Raw genomic sequence first — 24298 nt, 5'->3', positions numbered from 1 at the left:
ATTCTTTCCTTGGTCCTTAAAATGAAACATAGCCTTTTTAATCATTCATTTCCCTCTAGCATTAACATTGCATAGTACCATTTACTCTTCATAGGTAAAATAGGGATATTTTTTTCTGACTCCTTACCTATATACCGTAGTAAGAGGGGATATGAACTTGACATGCATGAAGACCATGGAGAAAACTGCTTATAATATTGTGTATTTTTACAGTAAGGTTTTTGTTCCATTGTTCACATACTGTAGTATCTTCCTTCCTTGTTGAACAGTTAGGTGCTCTTAGTGAGCAGTTCATAACATACACCTGTCCACTTGTTTTTTACTGTAATCTTCACATTCAATCTCAAATGCAATAATAAAAGCAAACAGTTCAAGTGACTGTTTTTAGTGTTGCTTACTTTATTTTCAGTACTGAATCTCCAGCAGTCTCACTAAATGCTATGCAGTAGTATTGCTATTATGCTTTTCTGCAGTAGCTGTCAGCATTCTCTGAGCTGAGTAATGAAGAGAACATGTCCTCTGTCACACATATCAGAATTTTACACTATATGACATGACACACTTACACACTGCCAATTAGTTTTGATTGTACTGCAATACTTGGGAGCAGTATTCAACTGTTCAGTTTTGTGTTCTCCAAGTCTGTCCATGCTGTTTTGGAAGACCAGTCATACTTTCTTCCTTTGCAGTCATCTTGCATCAAGTGCAGGTTTTCTGTTACTTGAGTAAAAGTTATTTATCTTGCTTTATGTCACAGAATAACATCAGTCAAACACTTTAGAGGAGAGGGAGGGATGGACTCTCCAGTTACCTTTGGTTTTAAAAAAGGAACTAAGACATAGTTTCATTTTATTTGATAGAAATTTGTTTCAAAAATATGATTAATTATATACATTCTTGTACGCTGTATATACAGATACATATACAAAATATATATAATAACAAACATCCTGCAGTTACATTTTACAGATGGCAGTGAGGTGGAACTTGCATCATATTGTCCTATCTGCTTTCATCTTTATTCTATTCGCAAGGAATTGATAGACATGAGAGATGAATGAGGATAGTAGATCACTTTAGTTATTCCCCCATTCAGTCCAGGCTTCTCTACAGTGTATTTTATTAGTGCATTGTTCTAATGAAGGTTTGCAGCACTTTTCTTCAGAGGTATTTGGTTGCTAACCTTACCTTCTGATTTTTTCCCTTGCATTCACCCTAATACTGTTTCTTGCTCTAGAAATCCTCTAATGAAGCTAGTCATGGTTTGCTTTTTGTTGTTGTTTTCTTGTTTTTTTCTTTCTTCTTTTTCCCCATCTTGATTCATTTGTTGCTTGTTTGCCAAGTGTGAAATAGATTTAACCATTAGTACTCTCTGTTCTGGAAGAAATATGTTCAAATGTGAGAGCTATAATCCAAGTATTCTCTTTCCCACACTGCAAAACAAACTGGAATCAGTCCACAAAGGAAAAGAAAGTACCACTCCTCATCCTCCTCAGGCAATTACAGCGTGCACGACTGCTAGCTGTGCCACTGGGACAATGGTGTCAGAGCTCAACAGGAACTGCCCAGCAGCCAGGGGACTTCCTGTGCCAGCCCCACGAGGAACGAGCTCTACCTCTTCACCTGCTCTCTAATCCAACAGCACTGTACCAAAATCTAGACATAGGGAGAAAGAGCTCTGTCCTTTACCAGCTGCTTCCCAGAGATTATCTTCCATTTTTTTGCTGGGAGAACTGTTACCCCTATCCGGACCCAATGGTTGGGGAGAAGAGAATGAGAGCTTCCAAACTAAAGCATCAGCAGCAAAATGCCTCTGAGCAGCCATGGCCTCCACAACCCCACAGGCTATCCTGGGGGACTCTTCCCCTGAGATAAGAAGGAATGAGGCTTCTTTCATTGCCTTTCCAAATTCTGGACGTTAAAAATGAGCTTACTTTCTTGTAGGGATCTCAGGAAGTATAGTTTCACTGCCCTGAGATTTTTATTCTTCCTTCTAAGTTAACAGCATCCACAAATATCTATTGTATTTCTTTTCATACTTCAGTATCTCTTTTGTGTCAATATGTAATAGCTTTCTCTGATCAGCAAAGCAGTTTTCCATCAGCAGTCAAGGTAAAAGTAAGGGAATTAAGGATTCTCTTACAAATTCTCTTAGTGTTACTTCAAATAATGCGGTGTTTTTCTAACTAAAGGGAGCAGTACTTGTATTCTTTGGGTCAAGTTCATATATTTCTGAATTACAGTACAACATGCATATATTTAATAATATCTTAAAGCCAAAGATATTAATATGCCTTCATTTTTTTCTATGCTGAGGGATTTTCACTTGAGCAAAAGGCTCCCAAGTTTCTACTCTGCTTGCAGTATCTCTGTCCAACAGTGCTAGGCCCAATAGGTATTATTTCATTTTAATTTTATACTACTCCTTCATCTCCAGCAGCAACATGAATTGGCACGAAGTACATTCTGTTATTCCTTGCCGGAACTCCTGAGGTCCTGTCCACAACCCTGGTTGGCAGAGGGCGCTTGTGAGCTTTTGGAGAGATGAGACTCCTCCTTAGAAATAGGTTTGAAACACTCCTGCTCACCTTGGGTGCTGAGAGGTGGAGGAGTCAGATGGCTGTGGCTTTGCTGAATTTGTGCATTAGCAGCTGGTGTATCATCATCCTGCTGGTCTTGCATGCTGGGAGGAACAGCCAAAGGGATGATGCCCTGAGGAGCAGCTGCTGAACCACTGTCAAGACAGTTTATAATGGAGTGTGCAATATTAACATCAAATGTGCAATTACTACTGTTCTTAGCTGCCAAGCAGCAGAGTTTATCAGCTAGTTAACTAGTTTTCTCCATTCACACATTCCCTTTTTCCTTCTTTCATCTCAGCCTAATGGATCTGAGACAAGAGTGTATCTCAGATTTTAATCCAAATTCTTTTTCCTGAATGATAACTGTATGCTGGAGAAAGGTAGACAGGGAATGAGATCCCAACTGCAGTATCACCAGTTTGATAGTTCATAACCAATTTGTTATTAACAAGTAAGTTGTCACTAAGGGCCTGCACAGCAGGATTTTTTCTTGAAGCAAATCAAAGTGGAACTTTGTGAGCACTTAAATTTTCATGATTTTCCTACAGAGAAAGTTTATGTCAGCTGAGTTAAAGGAAACAGCACCATTACCATGGGGATGACTGGTTGCACAGTATTTAAATGCTTTTAGAGTGAAGAAATTCTGAACAGGTGTAAAATTAAACCCTTACAAATGCATTGTAAAAAGCATCCATTCAAGAGAGACTATGCAGGCAGTATTTGCACTGGGTTTGGTGGATACTGGAATGAATTTTACATAAGAACATATAAACAACAGACAAATACATTTTTGTTTTAAGATATGAAGTTTAAATTGAAAAGTCTTCAGGCAGCATTTAAGAGCAAGGCAGAACTATATCTGTGCTAGCTCAAGATCCTTCTGCCAGGACTCCAGGAATACTGTACAGCATGGGAAGACACGAGAATTAGCAACATTTATGGACGACCAGAGACCATAAATATAATGTATGTAGCATTTAATATTTTCAGAGAAGATTAAGTCTGTCCTTCTATGCTGTTATCTTTATCTTCTGGGTCAAGGACGAGTACTACAGTGAATCAATGCACTCTGTACATTTCAAATACAGAAGACCTTTGTTTTATGAAGCATTGGAGAAAAATATTAACATTGTAAACTGTACTTTAGCTAGGCTGGTGCATTTGCTTACTGTTTCCAGTAAGAAAACCTGTGTGTGCATTCTCCCAACAGATACTATCTATCTGAGTATTTCTCGAGTAGTAATTCACAGCCCTCTGGTTGTTCACAGAGAAGGTGGCTAGGAGAACAATGTTAACAGTCAAGTGCTGCTACTTTTCAAACAACTGTGTTTGTAACACAGCCAATTATCTTTATTTCTGTTATATAGCATGTTATAGTTGTAAATCTGTATTTGAAACATGCATACTATAACTAAACTATATATATATATATATATTATTTCAGAATTGAAAGACTAAGAAAAATCTGTTCTCCCTGTCCCATTAATTTTAATCTCTTACACTGTTCCCCCCATAATTCCCAGAAGAGCTATCTATACTTTTTCAGTGTTGTGTGTATGGTGTATGCATGGGTTTATGTATACATCCAATCTAATACATATGGGATATTTCTCTCTACAGAGACTTCAGATGTCTGCACACTGTCACCAAATAAGGCTTTTGTTACAAAAATCTATAGACAACTTGAACTTATGAGCATTTTTCCACTGTGAGAGGTGACTGAGCGCTGGCACACGTTGCCTACAGAGGTGGGGGAGTACTCTGAGTGCATTCAAAGCCCAATTGAAGACATCTCTGAGCAACCCAGTCTAGGTAACCCTGCTTTGAGCAGCAGGGGTTTGACTAGACAAACTCTAGATGTCCTTCTCAACCCCAGCTACTGTGATATGTATGTTTCATATATATGGAAAGAGTACTACTCAAGTAGCTGACTGACAATAGGGATGAGCTCAGCAATTTAGGATTAGTCTTGTTCACAAGGTTAAATATGCCTATAATAAGAAAGATGTTAATTAATAATTTCTTACCCTGATAATTTAAACTTTTCTGTTGGTAAAAGAATGTTAGTTCAGCTCTCATACAGTAATTTTATCAGCAGGCACTAAATAGAGAACTGTGTTCTCTATCTTTACTTGTGGGTTAATTAAGGCACAACAGTTATCTTGAAAATGGCACTGCCTGAACTATGAAGAATCTGTAGAAAATAAGGCAGATAACAATAAATCTGAAATACACATGGATCAAAGAAACTCGTGCATTTACTTCTGTCTTCTCATGTAATTTGTGATGATATACGTGGAACGAGCAACTTTTTTGTGCTGTAATGCCAAGCTGCACTGCTTTAGAATTATGTACTATGTGTACAAGGTTTACTTTGTGTTACTACAGGGCAGTACATGGAATTCTACATTGCAGGCTACAGTATATATAAAAGACTTACCAAAAACCATGCTTCTGAAAAGCACCTGAGTTAAGATCTTTGCTTAAAATTGGCTTCTTGGTGCAATTGTTCAGTTTTTGTCCCATCATTCGCCTAATTAAAGCATCGTCTGTGTTTGGAAACAACTGTTTTGTGATTCCTGCAAAATATGTAAATAGATGGCATATATGAGTCCTCCAAATCAGGGAAACCACAGATGCATGATCTAAAATGCACTTATTATTGCATCTCTGACATTTCTGGCTACTTCAGCTTTAGCTCTAGTTACTTTCCTGTCCTTATTCACTGTTTTGCTTTTCTCTCTGCCTTCCATATTTCTGTGCTCGTTCTAGGCTTACTCAAAAGGAATAAAAGCTTCCAGAATATGTGTCCTCATCTTCTACTTTGCTTTGTTTTTATCAGAGACCATCCATGTGAGTTATCACACCTCTGAATCTGACAGATTTTGTTCACTAATTTTGCATTTGCAGATAATGCCTCCTTCATCCCCCATTTTCCCTTCTGTTTTTCATCTAACATTCTTGAATGTAGTGCTAGCAGGACTTAACATCAGGAATTAATGAAGTTCCTTCATCATCCTCACTTCCCTTGATTATTTTCTTTCATTTCATAGAATTCCCAGAAATACTTTCTTATTTTTCTTCTTCTCCTCCATAATGTTGACACTCTTCTGTTTGAATTCAGGAAGGTTCTCATTTCCCTTAACAAACCTATTTGATTTCTCTATTAGGCTCCCTTCATCACTGAACCTTCTCTAGCACACAGTATTCAGTGTTCTGATTGTCTTCCCTCTCCAGTTTTACTTAGCTTTTTCCCTTTAGAAAAGTTACTATTAGATCTTCCCAGTAAATCTTACTCATTTTCTCTCATACTTCATTCTGAAATTGTCTCATCTTACCTCCTCTACATTTTCACTATTACACACACTCCTTCCTTCACTTTTCTAATTTTAGGCCTTTTTCTCTGGGTGTATTTTCAAGGAGAAGAGGCTTACACAACTGTATCATCAGTATCCTATTGGTAACTTCTGAAACTGCTGGCCAACGTCAACAAAACTGGACTAAGGTACAGGAAACGAAGATGAACTGGGAAGGGCTGACTGAACTGGCATAATCTGAGGGAACTGCCATGGGGGAGGGATTCTGCTACAGGAATTTGGGCTATGTTGTTAAAGTATTAAGCTATAGGTATGAATCCAGTAAAAATCAGATTTCATATGTTCCCCAAACACTGTTTATTTTTTTTTAAAGCAGATACATGCATCTGAAATGGTTCTCTATCCTATTCACCAAACATTTTCTGCCTTAAACCTCAGCATAAAACAAATTTTCCTTGCTTCTTTGATCACCGTTCCTGTCTCCTATACTTAGTGTCTCATTCTGCCTCAAGCACTATCTAAAATGTCAGAATTTATAATGTTCACTAACTTCAGAATATAGTAGACATTGTTTTAAATTTGATCTGAGTTTGTTTTCTCTTCACCTTCCATTTTCTTTATCTGTTATTGCTATGGTCCACGTTCAACCACTGCATGTTAGTCTTTTAAAACCTAGAAAGTGATAATATCACTGTTCCCGAACAGTCAATTAAAACACAAAATCTATTCAGCAGAAATGCTGCTACTTAGCATTTCACAGACAGAGTTCCTAACAGATGGGCTGGAAAAACCATGGAGACAAAGAAGGAAATATAAAATAGCACATAACCTGAGTAGAGCAGCTGTTAAGTACAAGTGACCCTCCATCAAAAGAGAGCCCTCTGTCAAAGCCATATTGAGTAACGTTAACAAGTTATCACCTATGATTTCCTGAACTTCATTCTGATTCATAGCTGGTTTTGCTGCTTTATCCTTTGAAGAGGATGACTTTGCACCTGTCAGACTGTGCGTAGCCATGTATTCATGTGTATAAAGTGCTTGCATCAAGTCATTTATAAACTTCTGAGGTTTGCTCTTGTTACAAAGTGCAATCTGCCACTTTTCAATCTTGAACTGGAAAACAAAATTGGTCACAGACATAACTATTACAGTTCACTAGAAATCATATACAGTATTGTCTTTCTTAGTTTTTAAAAGTGTGGGATCTGTATACATAACAGCAAACAGTTCACCAAGCAGTCCTTATTACTCACTAGTGGAGACAAGACATTTTCAGACATATCTAAATCCTTCTGTTTGCACTCCATGCAGGCTGGATACGGTCCAGTTCTGGCCTGCAATCTGTACAGCTTCGGGAGCATGGCACTATGCCCAACTAATATTTCTGCCTCTGAGTAGACATGCCCTAAGAACTGTGACATCTGGTCCTAGGCTTTGAGAGTAATTTCTGTGCACCACAGTTGTACAGATAAAGTATCTGAAATCTCTAATATGCAATTTTGAATCACTTCTATCAAGGTAAGTCTAGGTTGCTTAGAAAATTTAGATTTCTTTGGAGATGTTAGATCAGATTTTGTATATAGTCAGAGCATGATATCTTGATTATTAACAGATTTCATTGTTTTTAAGTATTAACTATTCTTTCTCTTGAGTCTTTGTATTATCCTTTACAGCCTCTGTGGCTCAGAGCTCTCAGCTATACTTTGTTACGCAGAATCACACAGAATCACAGTTGTAGGGACCTCTAGAGATCATGGAGTCCAACCCCCTGCCACAGCAGCTCCCTAGCCCAGGTTGCACAGGTAGGTGTCCAGGTGGGTCCTGAACGTCTCCAGAGAAGGAGACTCCACCACTTCTCTGTGCAGCTATGCCACTGCTCCGTCACTGCACTGGGAAGGAGTTCCCACAAATATTTGTGCAGAACTTCCTGTGCTTCAGTTTGTGGCCATAATCATGGAGAAATGATGAACAGTTTTATTCAGCAACTGTGTATATATCTATATTTCTACTTAACCGTCTGGAACAAAAGTAGTAACATGCAAGTCTCTGTTTACTTATTAACAGTTTAGACAAATTGCTGGCATTTTTCTTAGGCTATCTCTGAAGCACCTTGATTCCCCTTTGGAATCCAAAACATTACGCAGGAAGTTATCTCTGGATCTCAGTATATAATTCATGCATCCACATTCTGCCCTTAGTCACAGATACACAAAGCCTCTGACATCAGTTTAGGAGTGTACCAGCATGCTGAACCAGGAGTGTACCAGCATCCTAGTGTTCCTCTTGGAAAGAGCCATCAGTTCAAAAGAATCCTGATGATAAAATGACATTTACTGATGCCTAATTTCATTATAGTGCAGCAGTAAAGTTTGTAGCATGTTGAGATTTGTTGTTTATGCCAGAGATTGCCTTCTAACTAACCTGTTTTTCAGTCGGTTGCTCCTCATCTTCCACATTTAAAGTTATTGGTGAGCTGGAGTTACTATGCATGGCTGCATACACATCAGCTAAGGAGTTGTTAGGTGCTTTCCAAACAGCATGTGAATGAAGACTGGATGTAGATGTTGTCACTCCCCCTTTGAGCAGTGCTTCAGCCATCCCTACCAGTTCCTCAAAATGGGTGACTGCCTGTGGCAACACTGAAATAAAATCAAAAGTGATGGATAAAATGATAATTGAAACTGTCAGACTCGTTATACAAGCATATATATTTGCAATTAGATTCCTGTCATACTGCAAAAGAGTCCAACTAGTCAGCAAAGATGCCTTAACACACACAGTTTCTGTTCTCTCAAATACTTCCTTGTTCTGCTGTCCCCATCCAGGAAGATCTGGCCTTGCTTTTAGAATATGATAGGCCAGCTCTCTGCTCTGCTGAGAAGAATCATTAGCTCATGCCCATCAGAGCACTAAGCTTGCTATTCTTTTTGTTTGTTTGTTTGTTTTTGGCTTGTTTCAAAGCAGTTACATAACTGCAATCTTTTTTCTTTAATTTTTTAACTATAGAAAATATACTTTGCATGTTCTTTTTCTGAATAATATTTATTTTCAAATACAGACTTTTATTTAGTTCATTAATAATCAATACAGCAGAACAAAAAGGGTGCAAGGGGTAAAGAATCACTAAATTAAAAGAGTAATATAATTGCATAAGATGCAAGGGAAATGAGCCTAAATATATAAGGAAAGATGTCAGACTAATAAAATGTTTAAAAATAATATTCAGAAAGGTGGAGATGAGTGATTCATGTCGAGGTGAATAACATCCAATAGAATCAGGTGGTCAACAAAACTGATAAGTGCTTGCAAAATTGTATGACAAATTAAAATTAGGCAGCCTAAGGATGCTGTAATGAAGCTGGCAAGGGGAGCAGTAAGTCACCTTTAAACCTTATTCCTCCACTGATGGATTAGAATTTCAGATCCTGTTTTGGCTGCCTCAGAGTAAAGGACAAGATGAAATAAGAGGGATTTCAGAAATGCTGTGATTAAGGGTTCATTTATTAAAAAAAAAATAAAATAGCCTAGACTTTGAAAAGGACAAAATTTTGTGTACCAAAATGAATTCAGACTATCAGTGATGAGGAATTTCTACAGAAATTAGAAATTAAATTGTTCCAGAATTAAGAAAATCTCAGTAGATCAAGAAAAACTGCTTAAAAACAGTGTTTGTTGGACTGGTCAGTGGAGTATCTGAGCTAATTTGATGGTTATACATGGCATGCAGACAGATTTCTTCAGAACTGACAGGAGTTCTGTTTTTCCACTTCCAACTCTATAACTGCATGGCCTCCACAGAAGACAGGGCTATTTATTTATTTTTTTTTTAATACCAGTGCTGCTGGAGTTGAATGTTCCTATGTATTAAAGACTTTGATGCTAACAGTAGGCCTTGATCATGTCAAGTGCTTAAGCAGCCACAATTTCCCTTCAGACAGCCTCATATAAATCAAGCTTTTCATGATCTCCAGGCTTCCCCTCTTCATCAAAAAGTTTCTCCTGATTGTACCTTGAAGCATCACCAGGGACTGCCTCAGGCGGCAGTTTTCCCTCGTGGTGTCTGTCAGCTTCCTCTTGAGACTTTTTATTTTGGCACACAGTTCCACCTTGGATAGCTGAAATAAAGGTTCTTCATCATCACTGCTGCTTTCACTGCATAGGAAGTTGCTTCCTGAATATGGCTCTCTCTGAAAAGAACACGAAACAAACAAGCAAAAAAAAGAAAAAAACCCAACAGCAAACTTAGTGCTCTCTACAGCGACCACAACATAAAATTAAAGCATTAAACCTAACATTAAAATATCTAGCTAAATTAGAATATTCTCTTTGTACACAGAGTGTATACGCAGATATATTAAAATTATAATCGCTACCAAATATTAATATTATCATTTCTATTAAAATTCAAAATGAAATGTTAAAATAGCACATAACTGTCAAGTATTATTCTCTCTGTTCTTCATTCACCACTTTCCTATAGCAGTATCTTTTAAAACTGTTAACTTTACTAAAACATCTCAGTTTGCTTTATGTTTAATAGATGAAAATTGCTCAAAATGAGATGTTTACCTGTTTGCTAATTAAAGATGTTTCAAATTGACTCAGGATGCTGGCAGGAGCAGATGCCTGAAATGCTTTTTTCCTTTTTATATGCTCCACCATCTTCTGCTAACAAAAGCATAATAACATCTTTGCAATGGAAGTTTCTGTATGAATGGAATCTCATGGCTTTTATTAACTTTGCATATAACATCAACAGTTAGTATTTATGAAATACAGATCATAGAATCATAGAATCACAGAAGGATTTGGGTTGGATGGGACCTCAAGAGATCATCGAGTCCACCCCCCCTGCCAAAGCAGGTTCCCCACACCAGGTCGCGCAGGTAGGCGTCCAGGCAGGTCCTGAATATATCCTGAGAAGGATTTTAACACAACCCCCCTGGGCATCCTGTGCCAGTGATCCAATCCTAATGAAAGTCAGTAATACATGTTTTTCCCCACATTTTGTCACTGCACATCTCAGCACAACACAAAGGTCAGTGAACCTGGTCTCTACTTTTCTTATGCTGTGGTCAGACCTCTGTCCTATTGGAGTGAACAGATTCACAAAATCACAGAAGGGTTTGGGTTGGATGGGACCTGAAAGATCACCCAGTTCCAACTCCCTACCTGGGCAGGTACACATTCCACTAGACTAGGTTACCCACACCCTGTCCAACCTGGCCTCGAACACTTCCAGGGATGCAGCATCCACAGCTTCTCTAGGCAGCCTGTGCCAGTGCCTCACTACTCTCTAAGTAAAGAATTTCTTCCATAGGTGTCGTCCAAATCTCCCTTCTTCCAATTTAACCATTAGCCCTTGTCATATCACTACCTGCCTTTGTAAAAAGTCCCTCTCCTGCTCTTCAGTAGGCCCCAAAGTCTTGAATGATACTTTTCTCTTTGAACAGCTGTCATGATTTTATGATTTTTTTGTTATCAGTGTTCCACATCATAACATGATGTTGTACACTGGGAGTTAAAGAGTCAGTGCTCAGTTCCGTGGATGTCAATAGTTCCAGGTATACCTGCCTCAGAAGGCAAAAAGAACTATGCACCCCAGAGGAAAGTTTTCTGTTTTCTGCTCAAAGGGAAAGATAAAACTGTTCACATGTCATGAGATGTCATCTCTTTTCCCTTTCTGCTCATCCTGGCAGTGTGTGAGCTCCCTAGCAGTCTCACCTTCAGCGTTAAGAGTAAGGCTTTCGGTTTTCAGACACTCATTTTATTTGACTAATTAGCCTCAATTCCAATTATATTGTATTATATTGTGTTATTTTGTATTTCAATATCTTATTTAGTAAACTAGCTTTCCTCCTCAGACCATTGCTGCTGTTCTGTTTTCAGGACCATCTCCCTGCCTTTTCCCTTTTCCCCCTTCCCCTTTCCTGGGACGTGGGTCTGTGGGCTCCTCTGCCCCATTTGTCATGGAACCGGGCCGAACCAGCGTGTAAAACACTGACAAGAGCAAAAGAGAAAATCTATGGACCTAACTGCTCCAATGGGTTATTTTGCTGGGGTATCACGTGAAGACCGCCTTTATCCTTGCCTTTACTATGCCTACTCTGTATTATACTGTGAAGAATCAATATTCTTGGTCTATTCATTATGTTATGGGCAGACCAATTTCAGGCATACAAAAGGCAGAAACGACCTGTTCTTCATCCAGGTCACTGTCTTCACTTTCTGAGAATATCATTTCTATCCTCTTCCTCTTGCCTTTTCCAAGGACTTGTATGTTTGTAATTTCATCCTCCTGTAGTATCTTTTGCATCATTTCCACCAGCTCTTGGGGGTCATCTGAAGCAAATTGAAAAAGAGACCAAAGCACAGGAAATTATGTAGCAAAACTTCACAATTAGATTAAAATCTATTATCAATCAAAAGCTCTGCATTTGCACTCACCACTCATGTATACAACTTTCACTAGATACTTTTCTGTCTTTCTTTCTCCCACAGGCCAGTTCACCAGCACGTGTTCATTTGGTTTCAGAAATCCTTCTAGCTCACTGTCATCACTGGGAAGATCCTGAATCCATGAAGTCTCTCCAATTTGCAGTGAGTTGTCATTTATGAAATCAAACAGTGTGAATTTTTTCATTGTAAATGGTTTTGCTGTCATCCAAAGACGGCCTGTAGGATGTCACAGGAAAAATAACTGTTATTGCATCATGCCACAGGAATGTTACAAGAATACTTTAAATCCTGTCCTCTCAAAAAGGTCTCACTCCTGGATTGTGATAACCCTGTTATATAAAAATATTTTGGGTAAAGAAGTGAAAACTAGCTAAGTAGCAGTGAAAACAGAAGTTTTCACTGTCAGCGACCATCCAGCCTCAGACCAAAAGATACAGGTATGATCAAAACCTTCCCTAGCATGAAGGAAAGTACTGGCTCCATGTGCTGTTAAAAGGGATGCGTGACTCCCAGGATGGCATTAGTCATCTTGTGGCACTACAACTGACAACTGCAGCCCCGTGAAAAATAACCCAGAACAACCCAGGACAACTGACTGCATGAGGTATGACACATTCTGACAGCGGAAAACTTGATGTACTGGAGAAACTACAGGCTGAGGGCTGGAAGTCAGCTCTGCTGCTTCATCAAGTATAACAGCAAGAATGAGAACGCAGACCCAAATACACAGATAAATCCTCTGCCTACGTGAAACAATACTGTTAAAGCTAAGGGCTATTTTTAAGACTCTTTAAAGCACTTGATGTAGTACACTGGGAGAAGGAAATACTTCGTGTTCTGTTTTTCTAATGAAGCTGATAGGCCTCACATAGAAGTGGATATTGTAACATATATTATTAAACTCTACTGAAAATGTAAACAGCTCATATTATACTCAGAGAAGATATCTTCTATTTCAAAATTCTTGAAACAGCTAAAGCCAACAGAGAAACTGATTTTGTCAAACCTTGGCCTTCTTTCTAGCAAACATGATTTGGCCTGTCAGTTCATAGAGCTGCAAACTCATGAATTCCCAGATGTGACAGTGGGATTTGTGATTTACTTGGCCTCGATCAGTCAGAAGAAAATACAGTGCTTCACACAGACGCTGTCAAAAAGGGAACTCAGAGCTAGGAGAGGAGAATTAGGTGGGGCTGACATGTCAAAGTGAGAAAAATTGTCTGCAGTGCTGGAAGGAGCAATGACAACTTATCTACAGAAGCCCAGCTCACCGCTATTCATGATGTCTGTGCCATGCCTCCAAAGAGCTGGCTGTTCACACAGAGGTGAACTTGTTAATTTGCATAAGATTGCTGTGCACTTGTCACCGTGTTTACTGATAAAAAGAGGTAAACTGCGTAAGAAATGGCCATTAAGAAGAATATTAAATCATGCTTTTCTGCAAAATGTGTTCAGTGTGACAGCAGGATTGTTAACTACTGAACTGCTAAAGAAAGGAGACTGTTTGCAAGAATTCACATTAATTTTGTTTAAAGAAAAATCTATCCCATGTAAATTCTGGAGAGAAGAAAGCCTATGCCCAGCATGAATCACCAGAGGCCCAGTTCTGTCACCTACCCATGCTGGGTGGATTCTCACCGCACAGAAAGGAATCATTCAAATGAATAAACATACGTACAAGGCAGAAGCCAAGGAAAGAAAAGTTGCACCACTGACTTCAATAGGCAAGATCCAAAATCAAATGGGATGTTTGTTCAAACAGCAATATAATAGATTGAAAACAAACCATATATGGAACGTCAATATTAGCTTCCAGGATCACAGGGCAGATTCAGACAATAGACTTTTACTCCTTTCTGCTGTTTGGCCCTTGACAGTTGCGAGCTCCTTCATTACTTCCCTAAATCATGTCAAGAGTTGCAGCGAAGCTGGAGTTGCCAACCTGCTAAAACTAACAGCTGATTAACCAACTTGTGTTAGTTTTTGTTTCCCTGCCATCCTTTTAACAGCAAGTAGCTGTGTTGTGTCCCTTAATTTGTACTGAGACAAATACTCTCTGATGTTTGTGGTCTGTGCTGGTAAGGAGTTTCCTGCAACTTCCAGGTAAGCACCAAATGCACAGGTGATTAAAAAAAAATTAAAGGGGATCTGATCCATGTCTATAAATGTCTAAGGAGTGGGAGGTAAAGGGACGAGGCTGCACTCTTCTCAGTGGTATGTGGTGACAGGATGAGGGGAAATGGCCACAAACTGAGGCATAGGAAGTTCCACAGAAATGTGTGTGTGTTCCCAGCACAGTGACGGAGCATTGGCACAGCTGCACAGAGAGGTGGTGCAGTCTCCTTCTCTGGAGACATTCAGAACCCACCTGGACACCTACCTGTGCAACCTGGGCTAGGGAGCTGCTTTGGCAGGGGGCTGGACTAGATGATCTCTGGTGGTCCCTTCCAACCCCTACAATTCTGTGATTCTTTGTAACCATGGAAGAGTAGTGATGATTGCCTGGAGCTCTGAAGCAACATCCATAGGAACTCTTAATGGTTTTGAGGAAGTATCTATGCCTTAGACAGCTTAGTAAAGTCAATGGATATGTGGATTTCTGGATGTTCAGAGCCCACAGCTGCTGCATGGGGCAGCTGTGGACACTATGTAGAATGTGTCATGTAAAATCCCTGTCAGTCCGTACACCAAACAACCTATCCAAGATTGAGGAGAAGAGAGGTATGCATGGGTCTCACACATCTGGATCCATGAAAAGAGCTCCAGGGCAAGGTGGCAGGACAAACAGGAAGTGCTGTCAAATCCAATCTGCTTGTCAAAACTAGGGAGAGTTTTTACCATGAACATTGCAGGGCTCAGAGCTCAGTAATTTGGCTAAACCATCTATAAAGCAATTCTGAGCTGTCAAGATTCTTGCCTATGGTGGGAGGGTGTACCAGTAAACAGCGAAACTGATTTCACTACGCATCATAACAGCTGCCAAGTCAAAATATAAATACACTGGATTCTGAGAGAAATTAGGAATGGATTTCACAGAGTCAAAGGAATGGGACAGATCCATTCCTTTAGCTCTTGGAAGGAGTCAGAAAGCTCCCTGGAGGCTTTACAAGGCCTGCTCTCAGCTCTGCTACTCCTGCTGCTTTGAAGATGCTAAGGCAGGAGGGCAGCTGTAGGGAACAAAAGAGGCTGGCCAGGTGTCCCTCCTCTGCTGCAGCTCCTCCAGGCATTAGATTAGCTGCTTACATTACACATAAAATGACAGAACTATTACATTGCCAAATAAAAGGAATAGTGCAGTAGTTACTGTTAGCATTTTCTGTTATTGAAGGTATGGCTTCAGCTCCCCCAGTACACATTAATCAAACTATATATTTTCACAGAATTTATCGCAAACAACCCAGGGACCATGGGGATAATATCTGACTGTCTGCTGGCATCATCTCCAGCCTGTGATTAAGGAGAATGAAAAGGTAGAACAAAATATCCCTAATGAAGAAAACGAACAGAAAAATATTTCAATTACTGGAAGAGAAGTCCAGCAGCATTTTCTCACCCTGTCCTCTCACGTGTCAGACTAAGGTCTGCAGATGCCTCCCTGTAAAACATTTCCTTTTCCAAAGCAGATCAATGGTGAAATATACTGTATCACCACAAAAAAAAAAAAAGTATAATAAATATAATAATAAATATATATATAATAATAACAATGTGGAGCAAGATTCATTTTACCAAACTTTCAGTAGCCTTAAAAATGAGAGGTTGTCTAGCCACACTTGGCTCTCCCCACCCCTGCAGAAAGAGAGGGGATTCATCTCACCCTAAGAGAGCAGATGACCTACAGTCTGTAGGACCTACTTCTCTCCATTGACTATCAGTCAGTGACCTTATGGGGCTAAGCTGTACCTTTACAGAAGCTGGCTTGCTCCAACCCGCTCTATATTAGTGTTTTCTGCTTCTGAAGCTCAGGGAGATTCCAGCTGACCTCATGCTATATGAAGCTCAAAGGATGAAGTATGAAGTCTGCTAAAGCGTATCTGATTGGTTCTCTGTTTTAAATCTTTCCTACGCAGTTCTGCAAGTCATCAAGTAAGATTTCTGACTGTGAGCGCTTTAATCAGTGGCTTAATTGGAAAATATATAACTGTTCACAGACATTTTCCAGTGTGCAGCTACTGACCACAGAGACAGAACTGCACAGCCTTTCAAAGCTACTTGTGTTCAAGCTGCTTAACTCTGCAGTGTTCTCAATTTGAAAACACAAGCAACTTATTTGAACAGTACTGAAACATTAACTTACAATTTGACACTGTTCAAAGACACCTATCTTTCTCTAAAATAGTGATTCGTAGAAGGAAAAAAAATACAGAAGCAGCCATTTAATTGTAAAGCTCTGCAGAGGAAACATTAACTGGACTTAATTTTAACAAACATGTTAACATCTTGCAGTCTGCACAGATGCTACAAATTTGCACACAGAATACTGTTGCTAAGCAACCCCAAAAGACAGAACAACAAAAATCCCCACAAAAGTCATTTAAAGGCATATCTCACCCTTTGACTGACATAGTCGGTTGCATTCAGATTGAGTTGGCAGATGGCATGCTGAGATCATTATTTCTCTTTCCTTTCAGTAATGCGGTGTAAAGTATGGCAAATTTACAACATGAGATTGTAGGCCTACTCAATGGTCTGATTCTACTATGGCTTAAAATAGAGCTTTGCCACTAATTTCAGCAAAACAAGAAACTCCACTGCAACTGTGCAAGCACAGCCTCATAATAACATGCTAGCATTCTATATGGTTTACCTTCTAAGTTCAGCCATTGATCATCCCAGTTTTTCAGAGGGCAGAGAGAAAGGGGGAACAATAACAACAACAAAACAAAACAAACTCCAAAACATTTACTGGACTAGAAATTAATTTATCTCACTATTTAGTTCACTTCAGCATGATAAATAGCAGCATCAGACTCAGTCTGAGTTACTTTGATTATGGTACATAATTATAGTCAGGACATTAAACACACTGTTGACACAAAACTCAGTCTGCACTCAAGAAGTAGAATTCCTGGTTCTCTGTAACAAATTTATGGTGAAAAAGACGACCCTACTTAAAGACATTATATGACTTTCTGTAGCTTCTTACCTTACTTCCCTGAAACCAATGGAAGACTTACTAATGATTTCACTGGAATTAGACAGTGTTGGAAGAATACAGAAAAGTTGTTATTGCTCAAAATATTTTCTGTGTAATATCTTAGTCATTTTATGGGAAAGAGTAACTTAAAAGTACAAATATATAGTACAGATTTTCTTGTGTTTCTCCATTTGAAAATCAGCTGGAAATCAGAACATTTCTGTAACTTTCAAGACTGTAAATAGGCAGAAATGACCCTACTTGTCTTCCACTGACAGGAAAGACAAAACTGTGTGATTCTTACCACCAGCAGCTCACCTCCAGGGTGTAGATCATTACCCTAGTATAACTAGCCTCAGAATAATCAGATACTTTTTAAGAAACAATGCCATTCATAGTTAAGCAACATCATCTAGCCTTATTTACACAGAATGTCTCATTGACTTTAAAGCCACAGTTGCATTTGGAATCCACAAAATCACATACAGAATTTGGCCTGTATCTCGTCCCATTTGCTAAAATCCATGTGTTTAGCCCACAGACTTAATGAAACGATTATTCTTTTTCAAGGTAGCTCCCTTTGTGCTGACAATTTTAGAAACCTAGAAGTTTTATAAAATATCAACACTCACATGTGCCAAAGACCTTCACAGAACTGCAGCTTAAATTAGAACTTTGAAGAAAGTTATTGGAGATGGTCTAATTTCTGCATCAAATCACATACTTTTGTTGTATAATTTTGAGTGACAGTGAAGGAAGAATAATGAATTTATCAAGCAGATATATTTAATACCTCTGGGAGTACCTAACTTTTGTTCTAACAACTTACTCAGCTAATAGTGAAAAACAGTTTAGTTAAATATTTTAAAACGCCATCTGATATCACTATTGGGCTTTAAGGATGGGATTCAGTTCTAGATTATGATGCTAGCATTTAGGTGTCACTGGTGCACCAGGCATCTAAGTTATCACTGTTATCACCAGAGAACTAGGGATCAACTTGGCTGCCCAAATGTAGGTGACTAATGCCAGTGCTCTGTGGTGTTGTGCTTAGCCTTCACATACTACTTCAGAAACACAAGCCTTCCATGGGTCTCTCATCACAACTCCCTGTGCAGAAGCCTCGGCCTAGAGCAGCAGAAAAACCATGCCCCTACTTAATTCAACCAAACGAGGAAAGCAATTCAGCTTATTTCAAATGCCCAAAGGTCCAGTTAAGTTGCCTAAAAATAAATGTATGGAGCTATCTTAGATTCCAACATTGTTATGCCTGGCTTCCAACTACACCTTTCTTATGAGCACATACCTTACACAGGGCCAAGACCCTCTTCCAGGCTCATAAGGACAGTTGCTAACTCCAGACATCTCAAATGGCACTAAATGTAAAAAAATAAGAGAACTGTTCTCTAGGCTTCGATTACTGATCTAAGTTTAAACAGGAGATGCCTTACAAGCCTATAAATGCCATATATTTATTTGTCGTATCTCAAACCGAACGGAATCACACCTCAGTTAAAGATCCATGCAAAGATAGCAGGATGCCAAATAACAAGATGCAAAAGTTGCCTTAATTCAACCTCATGGATTGGTATGATTACTAAATAGTTATTTCCCAGCTGACCTACAAAAACCAATACCTGCTTTCACTTGCTTGTTTGCAAATGTCACATGAAGTAGAATGTACCAACACACAGACCAACAAAAACTAGTTTATTTATTGAACAGGAGATACTTAAGCCACTGGAATTTGAAGAGTCACATGAAGGTTCTCATGTAAGTTAATGTGCCCAAACCCTTGGATGCAGTAATCAGCCTGGGAAGAGAAACAAATCACCATGGCTCTACAGAGTCTACATCTTGACTTTTTCATTGTGATCTGGTTTGGATAATTCAACACAATGCATCTTAACAGTTCCCAAATTATAAAGGTTAAAGGCTAACAATTTACATATTTCATCTAAATATGTTTACAGAAAGACAATGCCATTAGGGAAAGTTTGATCAGATACACATCTGTGCTGAGAAGCATAAGCTGCACACTTGCTCTGTGTAACAGTCAAATACTATTTTCTTAACACATTCTGAATAAACATATAAAAAGTATCAGTAGTACTTTCCATACATATTTGTGCAGTGATCAAATTCATTAGTAATCTGGTGTGAGAGTTTGTAAGGGGAGGGATCTTACTGTGCTGTCCCAAAACATTACTATCAGATAATCTACCCCTTCAACCACAAGAGCATAGAAATGAAGCAGCAGCTAGAAATTCCGTGCTTGATCTCTGGTCAGTATGTAAAAATCCAGTGTCATGTTAACTAACTCTATTCATACGTCTTTATTGGCTGCCAAAGGTAAGTGATAATGGAATAAAAGTCATATGGATGACACTGTTTTACTCCAAAGATCTTTCTCAATTGTTCTGGTTTCACTGCGTACCAGTAGGAAGAAAGGAAGCTGATGCTCTACAGTTAAAAAAATGAAAATAAAAATCCTTATTGCTATTAAAGGTCATGAGCTAGAACAAGAGAAATATACGTTGTCCAGTTACTTCAGTCAACATTAATGCAACCAAGAGTATGCACTTAGGAGAATTTACAGAAAGGTATTTCCCTGACAGAACAAAAATTACTATACCTATTTTTTCTCTTTCTGTAAAATCAAATGTCATCTTAATGTTCACAGTTCAACTTACCTTTATACATTAATATAATAGCTGAAATTCCAATATTGGTCTGAAGCAATCCTTAAACAACTTCCAAGTATACACATAATACTGATAAAATGCAATTCCCTATGGGATGCAATATCATATTCAATATCATATTCTACGTTAGACACTGCCAAAAGTGAAAAGGGAGCAGGTTTTCACCAAGGACATACGGGCATACCACTGCCAGAATAGGAAATTAATAAATAAATAAAAGCTGTAGGAGCTTTACATACATTTCTACCTAGGCTCAAAATCAGCCTATCTGCAAAGTCAATTTTTGCCCACAGAATCCTTGCCAGCATCTTCCCAGCAATGCTTTATGCTGTGAGTCAACAGCTGCATGACTCCTATGCCACACGATTACCTCCAGTCTAATAAACAGAGGGATAAAATAGCAAGTTCTGAAGGTTTATTAGCTCATACGAGAACAATTACATCTGCATATATAAAGGAAATAGGAACTTGGTTTTCCACCATCATCTGAAACGCCTGCAGACTGCACAGTTTCCCAGTCAGGTTTGGGGGCTATTCTGCAGCACTTAAATTATACCGACTTGTCCTGAGTGGATCACATAATCTTTACAGTTTGGCTTCTCTTTTCAAATTATTTGAAATAATGATACATACTTAAATTTCAAGGACAGTGCAAGAGTTAAATAACAGTCGTGTGCTGACCAAATACACAAAGCACTGTACAGAGCAAAAAATGTAACCAGTCTGGCAGAACAAAGATTTGCAATAGCTTTGGTGAATTTAGGACACATCATATCGCATAAGAGATCACTGAGGAATGTTTTATCAAGATAAAGATTGATATTCTTTCAGCTGAAGAATCTGTTTTAGAAGGTTTAGTCACCCACCAGAAACCCTAGCAACATACACTCGTACATCATACTCAAACTGCTGGAGAGCACACTGAAGATAGTGTGTGACCCCTGAAGAACAATTTTGAGGGGAAAAGGCCAATTATGCCTTTGAATGAAGTTGTTAATACACACACTATTATATTTTCCCAATTAATCGTGTTGCTCCTGTGTTCCTACTTGATTAGAAAATTACTACAAATTTTGTTAAGAAGTATTACATGATTAGAGAATCCTTCTAACCAGTTGTCATTTAAGCAGAATACTTTACTTAATTATAATTAAGTAGCAGAAACACAGTCCTTGAAGCACATCCACATAAAAGTGAAAGGAAATGATCTTATCCTTTCACTTAGTTCCTCAGCTAAAAATTTACTCTTTCACTACTCTTCTGAAATCACATCACATGTCATCTCCTACTCTTATGTCTGCATCACCAGATTTACCATGTGACCTTCTTCTTTTGGCCTGCTGATACAGAGAGCCTTGCAATTGTCAGATCAAGTCCACAAGGCCCGAAGCAGCAGGAGCAATGGTGCCTCCTCTGTGCCCTTGAGTGCCACAACTCACACTGAAGGAGATCAGCAGATTTTTGTGTGCTTTCCCCACCTGAAATGCCATGATATTTTCAACTGTTTGGTTTCAATTTGTTTTCTCCTTTTAGTTTAACCCCTTGTACTCAGGTATGATCCTTAATTTCCTTTTAAGTGCTGCTGAACCTCAAGAAATACACTGTACTCAACAGACTTCATTGCAATTCTGCATATGGGCCAAGGGGGAGGGAAGAAGGGATCCCTGCCTTCAGCCTTGCTAGGCAAGACTGCTAAGTCAGAATGGGATTCCATGAGAGACAGAGTGGAAAAATATTTTAGGTCAACACGGACTTGTTTCCCGGCAAGAAGACAGCTGCTGCTGCATCCCATTCCCTGCTCAGTTCTCCCATTAAAGTGGAGAACTTGGATGTACAGTTTGCTGCTCCTCTGCTTCCCACAGCTTTTTAAAATAGGTAAGCAGATGGCTTGAGTGACTGCAACCTAAAAAACATTCTCCTGTACTATCCTGTCCCTTTTCACCACAAATATTTGCAAGTCACTTCTTTTCAGAGGAGCCTGTGAAGCAGAACCTTCCTTTCCCCTCCTCCCCTCTTGCCCACGCTCCTGTCGTTGCTTCCTCCCCCAGCGTTGCTAAAGCAAAAGTCTGCTCCAAGCCTCCTCCTGCAAACTTCAGCTATGACTGTGACTTTGCAGCTGCTTGGTTGCTCTCTGAGCCCTATCGAAACAAGCATGGCAGGATGCTGCCTCTCATCATCTCACATCACTGCAGCAACACAGCCATATCACACATACCCTGAAATAGCAACAGAACCCCATACGTACTGCAGAATCTAAGTTCTTAATTTGTATGACCTCCTCAGACTTGCCTGAACCTCACAACAACTCGGATCTCTGTTCTGATCAGTCCTTTCCACAGACACCTTAAAACTCGGTTACCTTCTTTCACTTCTTCTTGTCTGAATCACCTCCTGTTCACCTCTGGGACTCTCCTTCTGAGGTCAAATCTCATCTGGGAGCCAACAGCCTTGCTTTAACCTTCTCTCCTCATTCCTTTTCTCTTCTCTGTTTGTCATTCTTAAGACTTATGAAAAGTTCCCTGAAAAACATTCTGAAAAGAAGTTCATAATAAAAAACACTAAACGTAAATCATTACTAAAATTTGTCTTTATTACTGTTTGGAATAATCTAGCCACGTATTGCATATTTTTAATGCCAAAACACTTCATCAAACTATATTCACTACAAAAGTAACATTTTAACCACACACTGCAATCCCAGAGTATTTAACAGAGATGTTGGTAATAAGCATAAAGAAAGCCATAGCAGCAGAGTGGCGTGCATGAGACTGTAGATCCAAAAGCCTGGGGTAGTGGCTCTTGGAAATGCCACACATCAGCATTTCTTGCACCAGACCGAATTCTCTACTAAATGTGAAGAAAAACTAAACTGCTGCCATGTAGTTTATCACAGCTTCTTGGCAAAATGTTGTCCTGGGGACACGGATGTGCTCAAAGGCTTAGAAAGGAAAACTTCAAGGAAGCAGCCTAGCGTTATTTGTCATCGGTCCAGATGAGTTCTCTGCAACTTCCTGCGCAGTCACCTCTGCGCTGTGCTCCCCAGAATGTCCCATAATGAAGCAATGTGAATCTTAGCAGAGCGAGAGGTGCTGAGAAGCTCCTTGCTGCTGCAAGGTACTGCGGCGAGGCTGGGGACACCACAGCGCTTCCCGCCGCCCCGCAGCCGGGTGACACGGCGCGGCACGATGCTCCCCAGGTAACCCGCACTGAAGCCGCGCTGCTGCAGCGTACTGCGGTACTGAGCCGTCAGCGCCGCGTCACGTGACACAACACGGCCCCGCGGCATATGTCAGCTCGCAGCAAGCGAAGGGAAGCTTTAAATCAAAGGCTGCCAAACTGCAACTGCCCACGTTACGGAGTCAGATGGCAGACTATTTTCTTGAGATAAAGCGGTGTATGTTACGAAATAATACAAAATCGCTCGGGTAAAATAGCACAGACCTAACGGTCAAGTTATTCCTCCTTCTGCCGGCTGCCCCAGCCAGTGTCAAGAATCTCCCACTGAAAACGTGTTTCCCTGACATTAAGGAGCGACAATGCCAATCGCTCAGCGATAAAGGAAACTCTGCATCTTAAAGACCACGTTCTCCCTTGTGATGTAAGGCGGCACGGCGCGCTTCTCTCTGCCCGTCCTTCCCGCACGCTTTACCACGCACCTGACACCTGCCAACGCGGGGACACCTCGCCGTTACTCCAGCATCCACTCATTCTCTATTCTACGTTCCTTCCTCTGGCGCTCACGCCCAGCACGGCTCTATTCAGCACGGGAATCACCTCTGAGCGCGGCTACGCACTTTAACGCAGCGTTCGCTCCGCTCCTCCCGCCGCTTCGCGTCCCGCAGCCCGCCGGCCCCCGGCCCCATTCCTCCCGCTCCCGCCCGGGGGTACCTGGCAGCAGCCATTTTCCGCCTCCCTCTGCAGCGGCTCCGCGTGTGATGTCACGGGCCGCCGCGGCCGCGCACCTCTTCCTCCTCCTCCTCCTCCTCCTCCTCCTGCCCCCCTCCCCGGCCGCCATGCGGGGCACGCCCCCCCCCCCCCCTCCTCCGGTGCCCGCTTCTCAGGGCCGCGCGAAGGGAAACCCAACCGCAACCGCAGCCG

At 40.1% G+C, this 24298-nt stretch overlaps 1 protein-coding gene across 3 annotated transcripts; it reads right to left on the bottom strand.

Moving 5' to 3' along the window:
* Window positions 1–876: 876 nt before the first annotated feature.
* On the bottom strand, window positions 877–24184 carry BEND6 (BEN domain containing 6). 3 transcript variants are annotated; one of them, XM_065730836.1, is made up of 11 exons: window positions 24089–24184; window positions 22560–22731; window positions 12347–12574; window positions 12096–12241; window positions 10469–10567; window positions 9909–10086; window positions 8321–8538; window positions 6820–7012; window positions 5023–5161; window positions 1735–2734; window positions 877–1479 (listed from the first exon to the last, which is right to left on the bottom strand). In XM_065730836.1, exons 3-10 carry the CDS (start codon window positions 12561–12563, stop codon window positions 2470–2472), a joined length of 1455 nt encoding a protein of 484 aa, XP_065586908.1. In that variant the 5' UTR covers window positions 12564–12574; window positions 22560–22731; window positions 24089–24184; the 3' UTR covers window positions 877–1479; window positions 1735–2469. The 3 variants fall into 3 exon arrangements, with proteins under 3 accessions (XP_065586908.1, XP_065586910.1, XP_065586909.1); XM_065730838.1 differs by lacking the exon at window positions 10469–10567; XM_065730837.1 differs by lacking the exon at window positions 24089–24184 and having other exon boundaries at window positions 22560–22750.
* Between the last annotated feature and the right edge of the window lie 114 nt (window positions 24185–24298).

The sequence above is a fragment of the Cyrtonyx montezumae genome, unplaced genomic scaffold (genome assembly GCF_038088225.1).
Source record: "Cyrtonyx montezumae isolate F1298 unplaced genomic scaffold, pur_monq_1.0 scaffold_13, whole genome shotgun sequence".
In the NCBI taxonomy this organism is placed as follows: domain Eukaryota; kingdom Metazoa; phylum Chordata; class Aves; order Galliformes; family Odontophoridae; genus Cyrtonyx; species Cyrtonyx montezumae.
This window is presented reverse-complemented; position numbering and strand designations above follow the sequence as displayed.